General features: G+C 37.7%; 1 protein-coding gene across 7 annotated transcripts in view; it reads left to right on the top strand.

The window, feature by feature from the left end:
• Positions 1-21,513, top strand: part of FAM208A (family with sequence similarity 208 member A) — a 29,831-nt gene that overhangs the window by 6,617 nt on the left and 1,701 nt on the right. For 4 of the 7 annotated variants that reach the window (XM_021409060.1, XM_021409066.1, XM_021409065.1 and 1 more), the window contains exons 2-23: positions 354-499; positions 1,563-1,655; positions 2,535-2,607; positions 2,758-2,849; positions 3,202-3,360; positions 3,870-3,997; positions 4,637-4,668; positions 5,367-5,472; positions 5,891-5,994; positions 6,110-6,213; positions 6,449-6,521; positions 6,721-6,795; positions 8,282-8,995; positions 10,604-11,046; positions 13,495-13,636; positions 14,893-14,949; positions 17,738-18,681; positions 19,419-19,541; positions 20,025-20,184; positions 20,804-20,912; positions 21,075-21,253; positions 21,338-21,496. In XM_021409060.1, coding sequence (XP_021264735.1) covers positions 354-499; positions 1,563-1,655; positions 2,535-2,607; positions 2,758-2,849; positions 3,202-3,360; positions 3,870-3,997; positions 4,637-4,668; positions 5,367-5,472; positions 5,891-5,994; positions 6,110-6,213; positions 6,449-6,521; positions 6,721-6,795; positions 8,282-8,995; positions 10,604-11,046; positions 13,495-13,636; positions 14,893-14,949; positions 17,738-18,681; positions 19,419-19,541; positions 20,025-20,184; positions 20,804-20,912; positions 21,075-21,253; positions 21,338-21,496 — 4,215 coding nt within the window. The remainder of the gene's footprint in view (positions 1-353; positions 500-1,562; positions 1,656-2,534; positions 2,608-2,757; positions 2,850-3,201; positions 3,361-3,869; positions 3,998-4,636; positions 4,669-5,366; positions 5,473-5,890; positions 5,995-6,109; positions 6,214-6,448; positions 6,522-6,720; positions 6,796-8,281; positions 8,996-10,603; positions 11,047-13,494; positions 13,637-14,892; positions 14,950-17,737; positions 18,682-19,418; positions 19,542-20,024; positions 20,185-20,803; positions 20,913-21,074; positions 21,254-21,337; positions 21,497-21,513) is intronic. The other 3 variants (XM_021409062.1, XM_021409063.1, XM_021409061.1) reach the window with 3 other exon arrangements.

The following is a 21,513-nucleotide window of genomic DNA, read 5'->3' as shown; positions in this document are numbered from 1 at the left end:
TGTAAGTTTAATTAGTGTTTTGCAGTACTTACTAGATTTTTTCAAATGGTAAATTGAGACATTGAGGTGCTTCTCTTAGAAACTTCTGAGAGCTTGTTGTTGAGAAGTAATATTAAGAACATATAAAGAAACTTTTTAAAGATGCTGTAATTCTTGGGATTTTTAACTTCAACTTTCTAGCTTGAATTCTACATTTTAAAAGTAATTTAGTATTAAAAAAAAATACCTGAAATGGACTGTGACTACATCTTCATGTATATACTGTCAATGAACTAGAAAATGTGGAATTTTTTTTTTTTTTAGATGTATGTTGGTGCTTATTTATTTATTTTTTTTTTACTTCTCTTTTATAGCACTTTTTCAGCCAGTAGCTGTGGGCTCCCGAGAGTTTGATGATGTTGTGAAGATTCTGCATTCATCTTATTTGGAACCCAGTTCAGTGTCCAATTTTAATTACAAGAGAGCCAGCTTAGTTCACAGTGAGCTGTTAGAAAAGGAGGTAAGTATATTTCTGTTTGCTTTGTGGATGAAGTACAGATCAAATCAACTTCGAGACATTTCTGAGTTTAGAGACCGAGACCCAGAGGGTATTTTCTGCTTATGTGCTTCATATCTAATTGCAAAACCGCATCCCTGAGAATGTAAGCAACTATTCTTCAGGCAAGTTTATTACTACAAATGTATAAAACCTTACCTGAGATATTCAAAGAATAGGAGGAAAAATGTGTGAGGAATCCTTTTGCTCTGTGCATGTTTTGTTTTTAAAATGTTATTGATGTTACTTATTTTTAATAACCTGTAAGGAGGCTGTAGGGACTTGTAAAGAAGCTACAGAGTCATCTTTGAATGGCTTGATGCTTCCATTGAATTTTATGATTAAAATACTTCTCTGCTGTGAAGTTTACTTAATCTTGGTCAGTTTCTGAGAAGTGCCATCTAAACAAGTTGGTCTTGAACGTAGTAAATGGTTAGCTTGAAAGCTGTAGCACTTCTGCTGTCTTTATCTTGTGTTTCTTAAATCTAGTCTTGGCTTTCTTTAATAACTTTGAAATAAGTTTTTGGTTCCATGCAATCTATTTCAGGTTTCATGTAGGGAATGACAGAATGTGCAATTGGTTTGCTCAAATTGTTACCTTGTAAACTCTGAAGTGTGTTCTGCTGTTACACTGTTTGTGGATCACGGTTACAGCTCAGGTGTGTAGCACCTACTGAAACCGCCTCGGTAGCAGTGAGGCAGAACTACTGAAGTACATGCTCTGTGTAAGAGAGTGTTGTCTCTGTACTAGAAGGAGAATGAAGATCACTTCTGGAATTTCATGGGTGATACTGAAAGCATTGAGCTGTATGTGCTTCTTGACAAGCATATTACAAGTAACATTAAAATGTTACTGCACAGACTTGCCAGAAGAGTGTTTTCCTCTGTCTCATTCAGAATTACCTTTTGATTGGTTTTGTGCGCTTGGCTAATGTAGATGGAGCCTTAAAACACTGACAGTGCAGTCATCTATCTGTATGTGCTAAGAACTTACTGTAATAGTTAACTGAAGAACTTGCTGTAATAGTTCACAGAAAAGCGCAGAGAGCTGAAATTTGATGGACGCCTGGATAAAGAGCTTGCGGAAACCTATGCATTTCTGATGGTTGATCGACCTCAGGTAAGAAAACATAACTGCATGTAACGTTTCTTTTTTAATTAAGCAGTGTTTTCTTTAACTGGATATTTTCAGCACGCTTGCTAATCTTTAAGCTACTCCTGCAAAATTCATCACTAGAAGGTGTAGAAGGATGGAAAAGATGCAATGTTATGTCACAGTTTAAATCTTTTATTCTCTGTTGTTTATGGTGCCATATATACATGTCTTTATAAAAGTTTATTTTCCTTTCTGATTTATGGATAGATTTTTCTGGTCTGTGTATGGGATTTCTACTGATTTTTGTTGTGGTGTTTTTTTTTTTTTTTTTTGAGTAAAAGAAGAGCATGCTTAAAAGTTACTTTTATCATGAAAACATGTGTAATTTCCTTCCTGCTCTTTTAAAAACAGACTGAGCAAAGGTGATCATACCGCTTTCCTATGTATGCACGAGATTTGTTTTCTGTTTTGTGGGCAAGAGTAATGGCTTAGCGTATAGATAAGATATGTAGATGCATTCTTAGGGTATTTGTGCGCTCCAATTATGCCTCTCTCTCTCTCTCTCTCTCTCTCTCTCTCTCTCTATATATATATATATAAACTTACTATTAGAAACATACTTTCTAGGTTTCCAGTTATATTTTTTTAATGAAAATGATAGGGCTTTTTGTGCTATTGCGGAGCAAGTATTCAATCACATGGCAGGTTTGCATCTGCATTGTATATCAAAAGTGTATTTAAAGCAAGTAATGTTCAAAATGTGTTTAAACTTTAAGATACAGGGAATGTGTTGTGTCTGTGGATTGTTTTTGTCATTGTTCTTAGTCCAACTGGAATTCTGCTGTTGTTCAGTTTATCACTTTTTCCTACTAGACTTGTTTAAGAAATTTTTGTTCTTTTCAGATCCAAAGCATATGTGAAAAGGGGCTGCAGGTGGGCCACTCCAAAATAACAATTCTCGGCAGCCCTTCCATGGGTAACTATCTTTTATCGTATGCACTGATATTATTCAGTGTGACTTGGCAGATAACAGCTTTAGTGCCTCGTAATGCTGCTTAAAGTTTCAGTTATGTTTTAACATTTGGCATAATGTAGTGATTTCTTCTGTTTTCAATATTCTTTTCAGGTGTATATATCTCCAGGTATGCTGATTTATTGCAACCCAATCCTCTAGAAACTGGAGCAACTGGAGATGTGATTATTTTTAAAGTAATAAAGGTAAGTTTATGTTATTTGTTCTTGAAGGCTTTTTTTGCTTAGTGATCTAATAAAGTGGTTTTAACCGTACGTATTGAACCTCTGTTCGTACAGTTACCTACTTACAAAGAATCTAGAAGCTTACCACGTTTAAAATCCAATGTGTACATTGAGCTTAATAAAGAATAAGAAATGTTTATGAAGGACAGGAAATATATACGTATGTTTTTTGAAGTACAGAAAGAATCTATTCTTGCAAACATATTTTTTCAAAACCTATTTTCTTTTGCTTGCTTTTACTTCCTGTTTTATGTGAAGCAATTTGCCAGTTTCAGGGAAAAGCTTTTTTTACAATTCTTCTGCTTTATTACAGGGAAAAATGAAAAGTATCTACGACCACATAGGTATGAAAGCAATGGAATCGACAGTAAAGAGTGCGTTAGATCCAACACCAAAGCATGAGTGTCACGTCTCAAAGAATGCACATAAAGTAACCTCCTTGCTGGCTTATCGAGCATACGAACTTACTCAGGTAGTAGAAAGTTAAGGCGGTGTTAACTTACCTCAAAACTTTATTAAAACAAACAAAGCAAACCCCAAATTTGCAGAATTATGGTTGTAAATTGCCTGAAGTATAGCTGACACCGAACACGTAAGGAGTTGGAGCTAATACGTCAGCGCTGCAGGCTGGTGTATATATATATATTCAGCCATAGCCCACAGCAGCCTGTGCTCAGAGTTACAGAACAATGTCAGTCTCTTCTCTTTCCTTTATATACACATACTTAATCTCAGTCTTGATAGAGGAAGTCTCCTTCAGAGTACCTTACAACTTGTTTGATGTGCCGGTTAATATTTGGCATAATGAATTTCAAGCTATTAATCTCCATTTGTTTACATAAATAGTTAATCGTTAGGTATATTTTATGTTATTCCTGTGAAACAGTGCGTCTTTCAGGGGAGAAAGGTCACAAACTGTTTGTATGTAGAATCTAGTTTACCAGATTTCTAATTTAACACTGTGTTATCTTCTTTTTCTAGTACTATTTCTATGAATATGGCTTTGATGAGATAAGGCGAAGACCGAGGCATGTTTGTCCTTATGCTGTTGTTTCTTTTACTTACAAAGATGAAATTGTGCAAGCACCAAAATTTCTGCCCCCATCAAGGTAAGCTAGGAAGTCAATTTTTGTAAGACTACATTCAACATGAATTCATAGTTTGTAGTAATCTAAACCACTTCTAATCTGTTAACAGTCCTGAGATGAATGGATGTGTTACAGTGACTTACTGTAATGTTTCTAATGTAGAGCAAGAGGTGATGGAACTGGTTTTATACATCAAGCTGGCCTCTGTAGGAAGCAGTTCTGCTGCTTTTCTCGTCTACCTCACCTTCTTCACTAAGTGGAATCCACAGAGAAAGATTAATAGAATAAATTTAGAGTCGTAATGATGTTCACAGCAATATCTTGTTTGGTATTCAAGAAAATATTCCATATATTTTGTCACTGGACTCTACTGGTGTATACTTATTGCTTGTAGAGCAACTAGCAATGTTGATTACAGATAGAATATGATACCTATACTGGCAGGAAGGCATCCAGTTGTGGGGACTGTAGTTTTTAGCGCTAACAGCAGTTATCAGGGTACCAAAAATCAGAGAAGCTGATGTAACGATGGTTTGAGGTTAGAGAGTGTATTGTCAGTTTTACTATTCTTTTAGACTGGTAGGGTATCCTTAGTGTAAGATCTAGTAGCCAGAAGCTTCTGTCTCAGGCTAGTAATTCAGTCTCCTTTCTTTTTGTTAGATCAAACAGCTTCAACCCAGATAGAAGTACAGGTAAGAATGAATTGAAATGTATTACTTTATGATTATAGGCATTGGCCACTTTTCCCCATGTAGTTTCATTTTTCTCTAACCAGAATGTATGCTTAGTTATGTTGACTGTCTGCCTAACTTTTATTCTGTACTATACTGACTGCAGGGATCTCTTCCTAATATCAGATGATCTTACGGACACCTTCTGGTGTATCTTTTCTTACCAGAATAAATCACAACTCAACAAAATCCAAAGTTTTTTTTCCCCCTTCTTTTTGTACTTTTAGTATGGCAGGAACATATCTTCTGCTCACAAATCTGCTTTTCAAGGGCACTTCAAATAGTAGGATCCTCGACTGCTTTTCTTTTGACCATCACTCAGGCAAATTTTTCCCTTGTATAAAAGTGGTTGGCAGTTAAGGTAAGGAAAGAGGATGTCATTGCACAGATGCTGGCAACAAGGATGTGCTTATATGGCCATGTACAGGTAACATACCAACCTCATTTGCTCTGCTCAGATCAAGTCAAAACAAGATAAGATTGCAAAGGCTTTTCTGGTTATCTTTCGACGTATCATTTAAGGTCTGCTCTGGTATTAGCAGGAAGATTCCTTAAAACAGCTGTAGGAGAATCAGCAGTCACTTTACTGCCATTTCCTTTCAGTCCCTCCTAACAAGTGGTTTCACGTAGTGTTTCTTTTTGTCTCTGTCTTAATTTAGATACATTTCACTATACATTATGGAGGGGACAGCTCTGGAATAAAGGCAAACTTTTGTGCCATGTTTCCTTGAAGTCAGCAGCACGTCCTTTCCTTCCCTGCAAGCTGTGAGTATTATTGTTTAAAGAACAGGAGTTTAAAATATTGCTGTTAAAACTTGTTCAGGTAGACTAGGCAGATTTCAGGCATATTCAGATGAAAAATACACTGTGGCTTGACACTTCAAATGTGTCAGGTTAGACTTCTGAGTCATGAATGCCCAGAGCTGCTTTTAGTTCATTCTCACAGTTCTTGTCAGCCTTTGGGTTTTTGTTTGTCTGTTTGTTTTTATTATTTAATTGACACACATTCTTTTGAAGCAATAAACACCACTGGCTCATAAGGCAGCCTGAGGAACTGATTTTTACAAGCATGTGTTTGATAATTTCTTTTTTGTCAATAAGGATTAGACTGTGGAGGTCAAAGAAGAGGAGACTTTAATTCTTTTATTTTTCCCCAATCCATTCCCCCACGCTTTGTCTCTAGACCTGAGAAACTCGATGTGGAAAAAGCTGTGAGCATTGACCAATTGAAGAAGAAAATATCGCCACTGTTGTTCTATAAAGAAACTTATGTAGGGGCAAAAGAAGGTAAATGGTTCTATATTAATCTTTTAAATTCAGAATGTTTACTGAATTCAAATTTTATTTCTTTTTTTTTTTTTTTTTTATTTCTTCTTCTAACTTCTTTCTCCCGTCATGTCAGTGTTGAGGAATGGAATGTATAGTAGCCTGTATGAGGTTGTGGAGAAGTCCCGTTCTGGTAGTCACTTGGAGGGATTACTTCAAAAGCTGGAGAAAGAGAAACTTGTGAGTATAGCAGATTTTACTATTCCCTATTGAAAATATTTTCAGTAACTAGAGGCATACTAGAAGATTTATGATCTCGTTGGAATTACTAAGCTGGCATATCCCAAAATAGTGTTTATAGTACATCTCTACCCATACTGGAATTAAGCTTACAAGCAGTAAGAGTATTCGTAGTGGGAATATATCTTTGGTTGTTTGAAGCAGTATGCTTTTTTTTTTTTTGCCTTGAAAACAGGTTCTTGTAAAACCACTTCTGGACAGAGGATTTCTTTTTCTTCTTTCTCCTTGGCAAATGGCATCCCCTTACGGTATGCATTTTCAGATTAGTTGGTTGGGGTGTGGATGGGTGGGTGCGTGGCTGTGGGGTGTGTTGGTTCTTCTGTATATGTTTGTGTGGGGCAGTGTTTTTTGTTTTGTTTATTCTTATGGTGTTCCCTAGGGGTTGAGTTATCTTTGGAAGCATAGGAGGTCTTCTCATTCCCCATTATTCTTCTTTTCTCATTCTAGACCAACAAACCGGACGGTCTCGCATGTTGAATGCATTGTTTTTGTTTCCAGAACCCAGAGGTGTAACAAGCTCAGGTAAGTTTGTTCACTGCTGAGATTGTTGTCTATGTGCTCCTTTAAATGTTCGTATTCTACTGAAGACTTGGTAGTGATACTTCATGCCAGTGTAAACCAGAGATAATTATTTGTTACGGCCATGGTGGTGGTATTTGGAAAGTGTTTATTCCTTCACAGAAGTAACTCCTGCAGAGTATTTCAGGCTCACTTGTTCCCATTTCTGAAGTAAGACTTCTTCCAAATTTCTTGATGGCATTGAACTGAGCATCAGTGTTCCAAGAGATCTATTTATTAAGAATATTATCACCCTTTCTGAGGTGTGGGGCCTTCTTTAACCATCAAAATGGGACAGATAAAACACCTGAAAGTTTCTTATTGTGGTTTGTTTTTTGCCTGTTTTGCTCTGGAATATGCCCCAAAACCTGGCCGTACAACAAAAGATGACTGAAAGAACTTCGCTTTAGTAGAACTTGGATGCTTTGGGATGAGATTTACAAATTAATCTTTAACAGTTGAATTTTGCAATAAATAGTACAAGCAACAGAAAGTAGTCCTCTTCTAGCCTGCTGCGAGTTACTCAGAAGTGATAATGTCAAAACATAGCTCTTTAGGAAGTTCTTGTCTGAAGTCTTGGCTGCTTCCGAGGTTCTTGTTTCTGATCTCTATAGTTCTTATTTTAATACATCCCTTTCAATTTATTTAACAGTTATTAAAATTCAATCACTTGTAGATTGGGTAAGAGGAGATATGGTACAGGATGGTATTCAGAGTGTGTGCCAATTCCTTAAAATTATTCTCGTTCTCTCTGCTGTGACATTTCACAGACTTGTGAGCTTTAGTTTCTATCAAACACAAGGTGAATCCCTGTTTTAAGTCTTCAGGGGTTGCTTAAAAGGGTTGAATAGAGAAAAGTTTGAGTCTGTGTCTAGAGGTAACTTTTTTTTCCCCTAACCTGTTGTTTCAAGAATGTAAGAGGTTCTAATAGTGTAGCTAGGGAGGTCCTGCTTCTCTTGCTCCTATTGCACGTTTTTGATTTAGTTGTGTTGGTTTGCAAAGGAACAAAAAAAGCTGTGTAGCCTTCTACTGGATTACTAAGCTGAATCATAGTATAAGGAGCACAGTAGAGGCAGCATTCCATAGGAAGGAGTCGTGCTGCCCCCATTTCTTGCAGGGAGCTGCTTTGTAGTAAGTCTTGGTAAGCTTCTGAAGTGACCTTCTGTAAGGGACTATGAAGTGATTTAAACTGGAAATGGTGTGTATCTAGGATATAGGCTTCCACGAAGTGATGAAAGTGATCAGTTCATGACTATCAGCAGGTTGACTTTTAAGCAGGCTTTAAAGCAGGTTACTTCACTTCCTTTCCTAGCTTTTGAGTTATTTTTCCAGTCATTCCAAACTGTTTTTCATTAAGTATGTATAATACAGAATATTGCTAACTAGTAGTCATTTATGTGTAGCTTTATGATTTGATTTTAATTGTGAATTCCCTTTTCTCCTATGGCAGCACAAAAAAGCGTTCCATGTGGAACTCAGAGAAATTCTACTACTGTGGTTTTGCACGAAAATCAGATCATTCCAGAATTCACAAAGTTTATTCAGTCTCTGCATTTTGCTTTAATCCAGTCTCGTAAAGATGCTACTGCAGATTTCAATGCTGTTGTGGAAAAGTATATAAATGAGTATTTGAGAAGATGCTATAGTGGCTCTGGAAAATACAGAGAATTTGTGTTATATCGGTATGAATCACGGTTGGATGACAAAAAATTTCTTTATCCTGCTCCAAAAAACAAATCTCACATTGACAGCTGCTTGCAAAACTATATTTTTGGTTGTGCGGCGTATCAGCTACCCGTTTCCAGAGCTAAGGAACTAATGGAGGGAAATCGAAAGCATCAGCAGTTCAGTCCCATCTCTGATTATGAACCCACTGAAGAAGATTCTGATTTTGCCAATGTGAAAAGTGGGAAAAGAATCCATGCAAAATATGAAGCAGCTGCTGCCAAGCGAAAATTCCCTCATCTTGGGGATTATGATCCTGATAGACTCAAAGACCTTATTAACTTAATCCAGTGTAGGAAAAAAAATGTGGGTGGAGATTCTGATTCTGAGGACCTTAGAAATAAAAGTGGACTGAAAAGAAAGCTGGAAAGGCAGTCTGAAAATTTGCCGAAACACTTAAAGATGAGTGAATCTTCAGAGAATAACTGTCAGTATGAAGGTAAGAAACACTTTGTTTAAAATTCTTCTTTAAGGATTGTACTTCACAGAATACTTTAAATTTAATCTTAATAGATCTAATATTTGCGTATTTTAATGCGTGGTGTTAACAGAGACGTAGGCTGCCCCTTCCTAGAAGACGACAGGAAGGAAGACAAACTTCAGCAGAGTTTGCTTAGCTGTGTAACTGCCTGAGGCTTTGTAACACGGAGTACCAAGCACGTTTTGAAACCCTGATGTGTCTGACTTTAGGCTTTGCTCTAATTCCTTATGGCTCCCATACCCTGTATTAATTAGTAAATGTCGATTGAAGATGAGAATGAAACTTGCAAGCTTGAGGATAGTTAAGTTTTGAAATAGCCAGTAATGTGTCTACAGAGGAATGAAGGAAACATCCTTACAGTTTTGAGACAGCATTTCTTTTGTACAAGACATTTATCTACGTGCAAACCTTATAATTATCTTGAATATTATGTCAATGCTTAAGATGTGCCCTTTGTCCGTGTTCACTGGGCAATGATCTACTTGAGAAGGGGGTAAGTAAGTTGGGGAGAAGGGTAGCACGAAGAAGAGATGGGGTGTGTGCACCAAGCTGCAGTTCTCATGGGTAGGATCGGTTTGGAAGATGAAGAGACTGAGTTTGGAAAACAGTTTCCCTTTTGACACGTGTGGAGATGGAGAAGACAGAGGGTGGACTAAGTGCTAAATCATTGTATTCTAACTTGGAAGTACATGAAACTTCAGGGTCTTTGTACGTTATTATGTAACATAAGTAAATGCATTTCCACCTGGGTGTAATCAAAACAGTATCTGTTTAAAACTACATTTTGACCTAACACTTGTCAGGGGTACCAGAATAGAAACATTAGTGGTTTGAATTGCCATGTTTTTGTATAACCCTGGAAGTAATTTGTCTTGCCAAAAATCATACCTAAAAATACTGAGGGCTCAGTGACTAAACATGATTAGATTTTTATTAGCTGAATAGCATTTAAATAATTTTGTATTTCCATATATGATAAAATGAGCTAGAGGTTCATCAAGTACTTAGACGTTCTTTAGCTTGTCTCTTTCAAGGATGAATGAATACCTGTGGTATTTGTTCATTGCAGGGGCTGAGTAGAAGAACAACAGCCCTGTTCTAAGGCTGTGTTTGGTAGGAATGGTAAACTTCTGTAATGATGCTTAATGTAAGATAACTTGTGAGCTTAAAGATGAGATACTCACCTGCTTTTGGAGCAACAACGATAGGAAGAAGTGAAGTAAATATTTTGTTGAAACTAATCAGTGATGGAAGCCTTGTAATATTCTCCATAAAATACATAGATTGTAGGATGGGAATTCTGTTTAAACATAAAATAGTGTCATACTGAATGACCTGAGAAAACAGGATTACTTACCTGGGGAGGCTGTTAGCTTTAGAAACTTGTATCAACATCTTCCTGTTTAAAAATTTTTATTAAGAAAATAAATGCATGTTTGCTGTACGAATTGTTGCTAATGAGTGAGACTGTGGGTATGTGTAGGTTTGTGGGGTGTGTGTGTCTGGTTTTGCTTTTGTTTTAAAACTTAGCAATGGATTCCTTTTCTCCTTCTTTCCCTCCCTCAGGGGGCAGAACCTCGGAGCCGCCGCAGACTGTTTTCTCAATTATTTCTGGTCTCGGTGGACGTGATACTGACTTGAGACAGCAAGATGGATCTGACCCTGCTATTACTGACACACATGGCCTCATTAAACTGCTTTTAGAAACACTAGCTAATTCAGGACACTTGGATTCATCGTTGGCACGGTCTGTAAATCAAGCTTTAGGATTAAACGCTGATGAAGTTGAAGAGGATCTGAGACAAAACTATGAATATGAATCCATTCCAGCACAGGACAAAGATGATCATGAGCTTCCCGATGCTGCTCAGGCTGAACCTGTTAACTTTAAGGACCCGCAGAGCCCTGTGATGTTGGAAACTGATGCTGCTTGCTTACCCTTCGCTATTGATGTTGACCTACGGTTTCCAGCTGGTGAAGTAGGCCTTGAGCACACACTTCATTTAAAAGTAAGTGCAACTGGCATCTAGGTTGATGCTGTTAACAAATGTACTATTTTCGTAAGTATTATGAGAATGAATAAAAAGACTTAATTTTTTTTTATAGATAAGAGCTAACTTTTCCGTGAATAAGGTTTTCTTTTTGATAGGAAAACATACAGAAAAATTTAAGAAGTTTATTCCTCGCTCTTTATCTGTAACAAAATTATAATTAAGAGATGAAAAGCAACCATGGTCAGTCTTCCTCGTTTCTTGCTTACCAGTAAGTGTAATATGCTGCTACTCCAGCAACAGGAAGCAAAATTTGTCATTCTGTAGCTGGCTGCTGTGTATCAGTGTTTTCTAGTGTTTGCTGAGACCAAAGCCTTTGGCTCCTATAGTACTCAGGTATTGTATTCTGGCTCTCACCTTGAGAGAGACAGAGGCAGATAGAAGTGTGTGTGTGTGTGTGTATATATATTTAGCAAACTGAACAAGTATAGTGTTACTGTAATAGAGCTTAAATGCTGCCTTCCACCTTTCTCCTCCTGAGGGTTGATTATTGATCTGGCTAAGGCATTGGTATTTTCTGAACCTGTAACAAAGTAAGGAGATATCTGAGAGTTCTTTCTCCGAGTTACTGCCTGGATGTTGCTTTTCCTGAGAATTGGTTGTAACGCAGCCGTAGTCGCTTTCGCGTATGGACTCTCACAGTAATTTGAGCAGGCCATTAATGATTGTATACTATTTACTTGTGGGGTTCTCCCCATCTATGCCCCAAAAATGATAGGTGGATTGCAGTTGTGAGTTTGTTCAATGTTCATAGCTATCCTCTGCTTTTAGAATTTTCTCATATTTCCCTTAACCCTGCAGACATGATTGGTGGTTTGGATATGACAGCTTGTTCTGATTATCAAGTCTTGTTGCAGCCACAAAGGAGGTTTTTTTGACCAGGCTCCTCCTGGGTCTAAGTTGAGATCCTCTCTTTCAAAGCTTGCGCTTTGAATTCTTTTCCCTTCTCCCTCAAATACAAACCAAAAAATAAAAAATTGTAAATTGGTCAGCGTATAAATTGGTCTGTATAATTTCAAGACTTTCTTCAGTCTCTTGTTATAGGAAAGAAACTGAAAGAAGTTGAACCACAATTTGATATTTAGAGTTGGTTGGGGGTATCTTAAACAAGTGTAGCTGCTCTAAGGAAGTAGAATGAGAGCTGTATTTCATTTTAATAATAGCAGTCTCTTGTATTGGTAGAACAAGTTGGCAGAACCAAGTCAATTGTCCTTGGAAACTAAATATGCTTTATAGATTCTGGACTACTCTTAAAAACAGACAGAAAAAAAACAAAAAACAAAAAACAAAAAACCCACACCAAAATGGTAACAGCTTACCTCAGATAACTGTTTCTGTGGTTTGTGTTAGTGAACTTTTCTGGTGATGGAGCTGCAGGAAGTAATTCTTGCTGTACAACCATCAAACATCCATTTGGTCTGATTTTTAGTCCTTGCTCCAGTTTTGGGAATTGGTCTTGGCCCAATTTTTTCAAAGTGTTTTCCGCTTTGTACTTTATAGGAGCAGACGGGAAAGTACCATTCACTTGTAAACACAAGTGAGAATCCCCCAGTCCTTACCTTTCAGACCTGTACTGAGGAGAAGGAGATGTGCTTGTTCCTGTCTCTCTGGCGGTGTCTGAACAAAACAAGAAATGTGCATAGTGGAGGATCCATCATGCTCTGTGGACATTAAAGTTTGTTGAGGAGCTGTCTTCATTACCTTGTGTTGGGAGCAGAGCTTCTGCATGCCTAGTTCTCTTTATGTGCCTTCTTGGTGTGTTCCATGCGTACTTCTCATGATACCACGCAACTTCAGTTAGGCACCCTTTCAAGAAAGCCTTGTGCTTAGGTATCAGAGTACCCCAGTTATTCACATTACTGTACAGAGTGGTTGTTCTGTGGCCTCTGGTACTGATACTTCCACACAAAGCCCAGTTTCTAAATCATGGAGCAAGGAAGAGTTTGTCCTACCTGTGTCTGTGCTCTTGCTTTTAACTATCTGGAATGCTAGATGAATTTGGTTTACTTGTGAGTTTAATACTAGTTGAAGATTCCTTTAGTCAGCTATTTAGATGACGGCCTAAAAGTGGTGAAGGAGCAGGTGCTGTTGGTTTTTTCTTTTTTTTTTCCCTCTCCTTTTGTTTCCTTCCCATTCTTTCCCACAGCTTCTGTACTCTGTGGCATGTGCTTATGACTGCCTTATTTATTTTGGCATCTTTGCTGCTGGTCTATCGCTGTCTTGGGAAGAATCAAACAGGTGAATGAAATGCAGCAGTACTTGACGTCAGCATTTCTAACTTGACTTGATTTGACCAATGGCAGAATTTCCAATGTGCTGGTGAACATGAGTGTGTTCTTATTGTTAGCTGTTTGGTATGTAAAGGCTTAATAAAACAGTTGTAAACTCAGAATTTATATCTTTTAGGAAGCAAGCACTGGAAGTGTAAGTAGCTTTGAAGACTACAGTCCCTGTCCTAGTACACCCATAGAACACGTTTATCGCAGGCATCACTCCAACTCAAATAACGTAGAAGGTGGAATGCCCTGGAGACTTATTCCAATTACAGGTAAGACAGCTTTAATTGTTACATTGCTGCAAATGGTGAAATGATAACATATTCTAAGGGTCTGTAAATCTAATAGATCCCATTCTTGGGTCACCTGTTGGTACACAGACATGCAGATATCCATGCAATTGTTCCTGGTATTGGAATAATAAACAAACCTACTGGATGAGAACAGATACTGGTGGGAAAGTACTGTTTTGGGTACAGACTGATGTAGTTTAGAAAGGTGAGTGCTTGAGTATTTATCTGGTGAAGTACATAACTGATTTGAATTCTGTGTTTGAACTCGCTAGGTTCTGCTGAAATGAAAGATAGGATTGATGGGTAATTGCAACTAGTAATTCAGAAAAGACATGAAAAACGTGTTATCCTTACAGAAAGCTGTCTACTTCTTACTGCATCGCACGCTTCTGTTAGAAGTGCTTCAAAGTCTTTGTGTCTAAACATTTAAAACTTAAGCTTACAGAAGAAGCTTCTTGTTCTAGTTCTTGATGACTCGATAGTACCAAGTCTGCGGAGAACATAAAAGAGTGGATTTTTGAAGGATGTGGAAACTGGACCTATAGTAGTCATGAGAAGCTGTAGATTCAGGGCTATGAATTGAATTGAGGCCTCATGAGTAAACCCACATAGACTGTGCTAACTGCATTCTCTGAAAACATATGTATTTCTGATCTCACTTGAGGAATGTGGAAATCTGTCCCTGACACTTCTGACATTCATCTGGTCATGTAGTTCTGGGGCTCCTTTGTGTGCTTGGCTGAGAAGGGAGGAAGGCGAGGAAAATAGGTTTCCTTCTACAATATGCTTAGGCTTTTTAAAGAAATGATAGGGTTGATGTTTTCTGTGCTTTCTTTAAGGGCTTGAGGACTGTGAAGTTGTTTGGATAGGACATGATTTCTTTTACTGCTACTAGCTTGGCTGCTGTGCATGTAGGCGATGTGGTTATGGTTGCTGAGCTAACTAGCACGAGAATACAGGATGTGGTTCTTGATCCTAGAGGGGTCTGTCAATTGACGCGTTGTGCAGTCATCTGTGAGACAAGAAATTTTTCTAGAAGAAATTTTCTTCAAGGTCTTCTGAGAGGGGAAGGTGCTATTCCAGAGATGAAAGAGGTTGTCTTGAGCATGACTGGATTTGAGTTTCTTGAAATAAGCTCTCACTGCAATAAGTATTGACTGGCTCTGTAATGCGATCGTGTAGAAAGTGCAATGTACAAAGTAACTCTGCCAATGCTAACTGCTGCTCTCCTTCAGGAGGGATAGGAAAAGATCAGGAGGACCAGCTGGAAAAATGTGAAGATAAACAAACAGGTGAGAGAAGAGTAATGTGCTGGGGGGGTTCCCTATGTCGTTACGGTCTGAACTACTGAGCATCTTTTATTCTCACCTTGGATTGAATTTTCATCAGAAAACGAGATCAGTAATATGCTATTCAGCAAGCGGTCTCATTTTATTGAAGCACATCAAGAAAGCTATAGAAGAGTCAAAAAGCCTTTAGTGTTCTGGACAACTAGCACTTTTAATTGGGCATATATTTCTATTTAATACCTTCAAGAGGGCTTTGAAATTCCATTCTAAAGAATTAATATTCTGTAGTATAACTTAAAGGGAGATTTGTTCCTTTTTGAAACTGATGGGTTTCTAAAGCGAGAGGGTGTTTGTGTTGCTTGTTTTTGGTTTGGTGTTGTAGAAAGGAATTCAGAGAACATCAGTCTTTCTCTTTCATCCTTGCACAATTGCAGAAGAGCAAATTAGTGATCTCCTTGTTTTCTCTTTAAACAAAAACATCTTACTTTTGATACACAGCTCATTGTTCAGCTGAACGTAATTCTAAGAACTCTTAATAGTTTGTGACTTGAGGTGTGAAGGGGGTTGTCTTGCATGTACCCTGACAGCATCAGGAAGTGTTGGAGGAGAGTTGTTCATAAGTTCCCAGCTCATTTTGACTTCTTCTGTATCATGGTACTGTTCATTTCTTCATGACTGCGCAATCTGAACTTCTGAAAACAGCGAGCAAGCCTCAGTCTTTATTTTTGAAGGCTGACTTGGGCGTGTGTTTTAACAAATCCATCCTAACTCGATTTTCATTCAAACTGGGGGCTGTTCTTTGAGACACTCGGCAAAAAATGATATTTGTTCTTGCTTGTACCTTCTCTTGTAAGAAAAGATTAATGCCTTAATAAATTTTCTTAAAGCGAAGCTTTTGACGACATTCATCTTAGGTGCTAAGAAATAGGATGTTCTGTGCTTTCTTTGTCATGTGTGTTTTCAATTTATGATTCCCAAATAGACTCAAGAATGGGGTTGCTGTAGAAAGGAGTCTGCAAAGCAGTGAAGAATTAGAGTCTTAGTCTGCAAGAATAGTAATACGCTCTTAAACTGCTTTCTAAGGTTGCTTTCTGGCAGGTTTTTTTCTTGTTTATTTGACATATTTGGTTACAGGGTATTACTGGGGAAGAATATGTTTGAAGTCATAAATGGTGCTTTAAGAGCTACTGAATTCTGTGTTTGTGTTTTACTACTTGCTGTTGCATTAGTTGTTTTTTTTCCTGTGTGTGTGTGAAGACTTGCGACCCAAAGGTGTATGTCTGTGAAGGGTACCGCCTTCAGAGAATTCTATTTCAATAACGACAGCCCTATTTTAAATTGAAAAATAAACTTTTAATATAAATACTTTGGATTGGTATTTCTATTCAGCAGCATATCTTTCTGTTTAAATAGCTTACAGTTTTTTATAAGTCTTAATTGCTTCACTTTCTCCTTCCCCCCTTTTGGTTTAAAAAGCAACATTTGTTTCCAGAAAACTTCCAATAGCATTTGAAGAATAACCCCATCAGTCTAGTGTATGTTCTTAGTATGTATCGTGAAGACATTTTCCTAATCCAATTGTTACAGAACGTCTCTCTTAAACAAGCATGAGTGGATTGTATATTTCTTCTTTCATTAATAAAATTGGTTTGTAACTGGCTGTAAAAAAAAAAAAAAAAAAAAAAAAAAAAAGTAAGAAGCCATATAAAAATAGCCCCGAATTTAAAGCTGTAGCAATTTTTAATCTTCCTGCTAAGAGTTCCTTATAGTACAGTATTTCTTAACTACAAAGCGTAGGTTAGTTAGTGTTAAGTATCATATATGTAGCCTCAAGTAGCTTACATGTCAGACAAGCTCAAAGTGAGTTACTCTGTTAACATCATGATTTGATACTGACTTTTCCCAAGTCTTCTAAAACTAAATGGACACTTGTACAGCAGAGGAAGGCGATGACAGTGCCTTCTACTGAGAGATAAGCCCTACATAGTAATAGAAGGTAACAAAGAAGAAAAAATGAGCTCACTCCTTCCAACAACCGGTGACAACTCAAGAGGAGTGCAGTCTCTATCTGGAGAGATGCTGCTCTCTCAGAGAGAGAACTAACCCTTAAGTGAGGGTGAGGAGTGGTGCATCCTGCTCCATACCTTCTGCTCACTCAGGTGCCTTGCTTGCACCTGAGCTCCCTGGCTTCACCCTGCCTTCTCACCTGGTGCTCAACCATTGGCTCAGGCTGTGACCTGGCAGTTCTACTGCAATATGCTTAAGTATGCTGAAGACAAAGGGCAACAGAAAACCAGGTTCAAATTGAAATTACCTGATTTATATCTGGTTTTGGTGCTTTTAAAGAAAACTAGAAATTTGGCTTGACTGGAAGGTTGAGCTTTGAAGGATGAAGAAAGAACATCTCGTTTTATTGATGAAGGAAATAAAATGGGACGTTTCTGGTTTCTCTCGAGGTATAAAGTAACTGTGGGGTGATGCTGATGCCATGCAGAAGGGATCCTGGTAGTGGCAGATGTTTTCCTTTTAGACTTGAATGGACATCAGATTAGAGAGTGCATATAACTTTTAAAACTGGTTACAAGCCAGCTGCGTTTCCGAACACTAACTTTTAGAAATGGCCTATACTGTCTTGGTTACTGCCTCTGCTACAGAAATCTATTGGTTTTCTGCTTACAACTTTATTAGATTGAAAGAAACAAAGAACAGAACCCTGTTATTTAGGTTTTACTATATCAGCTGTCTGTCACTTTCAAACATGAGATGATGATGATTAACTCTTCCTATATAGGTCTGAAATCACCAGAAGAACCACTGGTGTATTTACCACCAAAGGATGCCTTCCCTAATGACCCCCGGGTAATAAATAGACAGAGAAGTTCTGATTATCAGTTTCCATACTCTCCATTTTCAGACACACAAAAGGGGACAGCAGAAGATGGACTTTATACAAGACAAGTGGAGAAACTTGAAGATGAATGTGAGCTAGCAGATCACCCTTTTACAACACAGCATTCCATAAGTGCAATAGTAGAGACTATAATATTAGAAGAATATAGTCTCTTTGTAAAAAAGATTCAGGAAATTTTGCAGGAAAAAAATATTTCTTATGTCAGTGGTACGTTCACACCAGTCGTCTTGGGCCAAGAGAGGATAATGAGATTTTCTGAATATGTCTATTTACAGACATCAGAGGTTTCTGTGCAAGAATATGTAGAGACACTGAGTGAGAAAATGAATAGTGTTGTTTTGTCCTCTTCGTGCATTAGACATACTCCACCAATTGATTGTAGTCCTGAATCAGCAGAAGTAGTTCGTAATGCCGCACTGAATCCTCCACCCAACATGTTACCTATCTGCAGGGACTCTGACACGACACTGTTAACAGAGCCATTGTGTAACAATATGGTGGAAGATCTTGATTCTATTGAGCAGCAGTCATCAAGCTTGCCTGTAGTGAAGGAGGAAGCAGAACGTGTGAATGCTAAAGCAGAAGCTGTGCTGGCGTCTGATCACACATCTTCCAGCGGTAATTTGATGGAACCACCAGAAAAGACTCAGAAATCCCCGGAGAACATAAACATTTCAACCCAACCAGCTCTTTCTGATTTCATCAGCCAGTTAAAGCCTGAAGTATTTAACAGTTTGGTTGAAATTATTAAAGATGTACAGAAAAACACTGTGAAATTTTATATTCATGAAGAGGAGGAAAGCGTTCTCTGCAAAGAAATCAAGGTAAATATGTTCAATTTCAGCTTCCCCTTGGTGTTAAAATAGAATGGTGTACCTTTCAAACCAGAATGTATAAAACGACTTGAAACAAAAGGCAGTCTAAAACTTGTTTCACAAAATTTTGAATTGTTACATTGAATTGTGAAAATAGGCTGCCCTGCCACACTTCTTGTTTGAGGCTTTGAGGTAGTCTTTCTTGATTTAGCATTTACCTAATTCTTTTTTTTAATGTTTGGAAAGCAGAACTGGCTGGAGTTCGGGTCTTGCTGAAGGTGCTGCCGGCAGGGTTAGGCTTGGGGAAGGTTTTGGGAAAGATAACAAGAGCAAGAGTGTGATAACATTTGAGCAAGGATATGTGAAAATATCTTGTGTGGTGGTGTAGGTGTTGTTTGGTTTTTTTCCTCTTTTTTTTTTCCCTTTGGTAAAAAGTACAGGTAGCTTTAGAGATTGCTGTAGTTCTGCATTTAAATGTGCAAGATGAAAGCTGAAGTAATAGGAACTTATGTTTTACTGAAACCTCGTGCAGTCTTAATAGACTGTCAGCTGGCCACTTACATGCTACTCTGTAAGACTGACTGACCTGCTAAAAGAGCCTGCTGCTGTGCTGATGTATCCTTCTGTTTAGTGTATTAATTTGAATGGGAAGCTTATTAATATGTCGTCATCTGCTGGAAATGTTTTGGCTTAACTAGCTTTTCACTTTTTTTTTTCCCCCCCACCATCTTTTTCTGTGGTGTCAGGAGTATCTTACGAAGTTAGGCAATACAGAGTGCCATCCAGAACAGTTCCTAAAAAGAAGAGCTGCTTTAGATAAACTGTTGATAATTATTCAAAATGAAGACATCGCCAGCCTCATCCATAAGGTACTTCACATAAGTAGATGTGTACTACAGAAAACTACTGTTAAAGCATAGCCAGAAGAGCTCACTGTGAGCAAGGCTACTCTCCTAATATTTGAACATCAGTCTGTGACTAGCTGCCTTTCAAAGAAGCAAAATTGTTTGTGGTAATGCCCACAACTGCTTCTACCTGCACATTTTCAGTATTGAGTACTTTTTGGTACATTTGAGTAGTCAGTACTTTCCTAGGCCTTGTTAAGTTCTGTTGAGGCTCCAGTAGTTCTGCTTTTAGTTCTCTGGTGCTGAAACAGCAAGTGAAGGCAGCAGTTAAGTTACATTAGGTATTCCTGAACCAAATCCTGTAATGTTTTTGAGAGAGCACCCCCTCTAAAGCAAGTGATAAAAATAATTATTTGATATGTTTTCAAGTTTGACAAGAAGACTCCTTATTTTTTAGCTATGATCTTTGTTTTTTTCCCTCATATACCTCTCTTGATTTTTAAACAGATACCTGGCTTAGTAACTTTGAAGAAGCTTTCTTGTGTCAGCTTTGCGGGTGTCGATAGTTTGGATGATGTGAAAAATCACACTTACAATGAACTCTTTGTGTCTGGTGGCTTTGTTGTGTCAGATGAATCTGTCCTTAATCCAGAGAACATCACAACAGGTAAGTGTGATGCTTTTTGGAGCTTTAAAAACACAGTCAAAAAAGCCAAAACTCTTAGGTATGAGAAAACTGTCATACTCAGAGATGATATTGTGAATTTTTGGGAGAACTTAAGACTTTAACTCACTGGTCTGTCTGGAGAATGTGTGAACATGGAGATCTTACCTTTTGAAGTTTGTCTAGTTACGTATACAGAACCTTTTGTTCCTTACTGAAAACCATGAATAATGTAGTAAAAAAAAAAATACTGGAAATCTGTGTTCTTTCAAATTTTCTTTATCTGAAATTGAATATTTATCTTGAGTTACCAGCTCTCATAGATAGTTTCAGATGGCAGATCATGCTGACTGAATTCAGCTGTTTTGAAAGCAGATACCGCTGTTAGGCATCTGGCCTTCAAAACAAAAACCCTCTGTTCTGGAATATTTTTGTTGGCTAATCGTCTAGGAATAAAACCTAAAGTATTAGGGCAGCGTTCATAGTTACGTAACTACTTTGGTGAAAACTAAAAACCACCAGAACAACAATAACAATTCTCCCCTTTTATGTATATGTTGAAGCAGCGCTTTTCAGTTTGCTGACCGTGAAATTTAACTTCTGTTCAATGTCTCCAAAACAGATAAGCTAAAAAAGTTCTTGCAGTTTCTGGAGGATCTCAATACCCCAGATGGAAAATGGCAGTGGAAAGTCCACTGCAAAATGCAAAAAAAACTTAAAGAGCTGGGGAGGTAAGCAGTGATCGTTCATATACGAGTTGCTAAAATCTTTAGCTTTAATTATGCTCTCAAAATCCCTATTAAGTAGAACTTAACGTTATGTCCATCTTTTAACTGAATTTTAATGTTTAGAGTGACCTTAAATCAAATGTCTAACACTTTTTTCCATCACAGACTGAATGCTAATGCTTTGAGTCTGCTGACACTGCTGAACACCTATCAAAAGAAGCACTTGGTTGAAATTCTGTCATACCATAACTGTGATTCTCAAACTCGAAATGCACCAGAATTAGAATGTCTTATCCGGCTTCAGGCTCAGAACATACAACAGCGACACGTTGTCTTCTTAACAGGTTACAAACAAATATGACTACCTGTCTCCCTCTTCTGGTAATAGATGCTAAATCTTAATACAAAATCTCCTTCTATGTATTTAGAAAAGAATCTCAAACCACTTTCAAATTATGCTGATAATGGTGTAGTTGTCGCTACTGTTGATGACTTCATGCAGAATTTTACAAGTCTTGTTGGGTATCACAACTCAGTTAATGAGGAAAACAGCCCATCTCCCTCTGATGCTCAGGAAAGACAATCAGGTAATACATTAAAAACA

The sequence above is a fragment of the Numida meleagris genome, chromosome 11 (genome assembly GCF_002078875.1).
Source record: "Numida meleagris isolate 19003 breed g44 Domestic line chromosome 11, NumMel1.0, whole genome shotgun sequence".
NCBI lineage: Eukaryota > Metazoa > Chordata > Aves > Galliformes > Numididae > Numida > Numida meleagris.
Note: the sequence above shows the minus strand (reverse complement) of the source record. Positions and strands in the feature narration are given on the sequence as shown.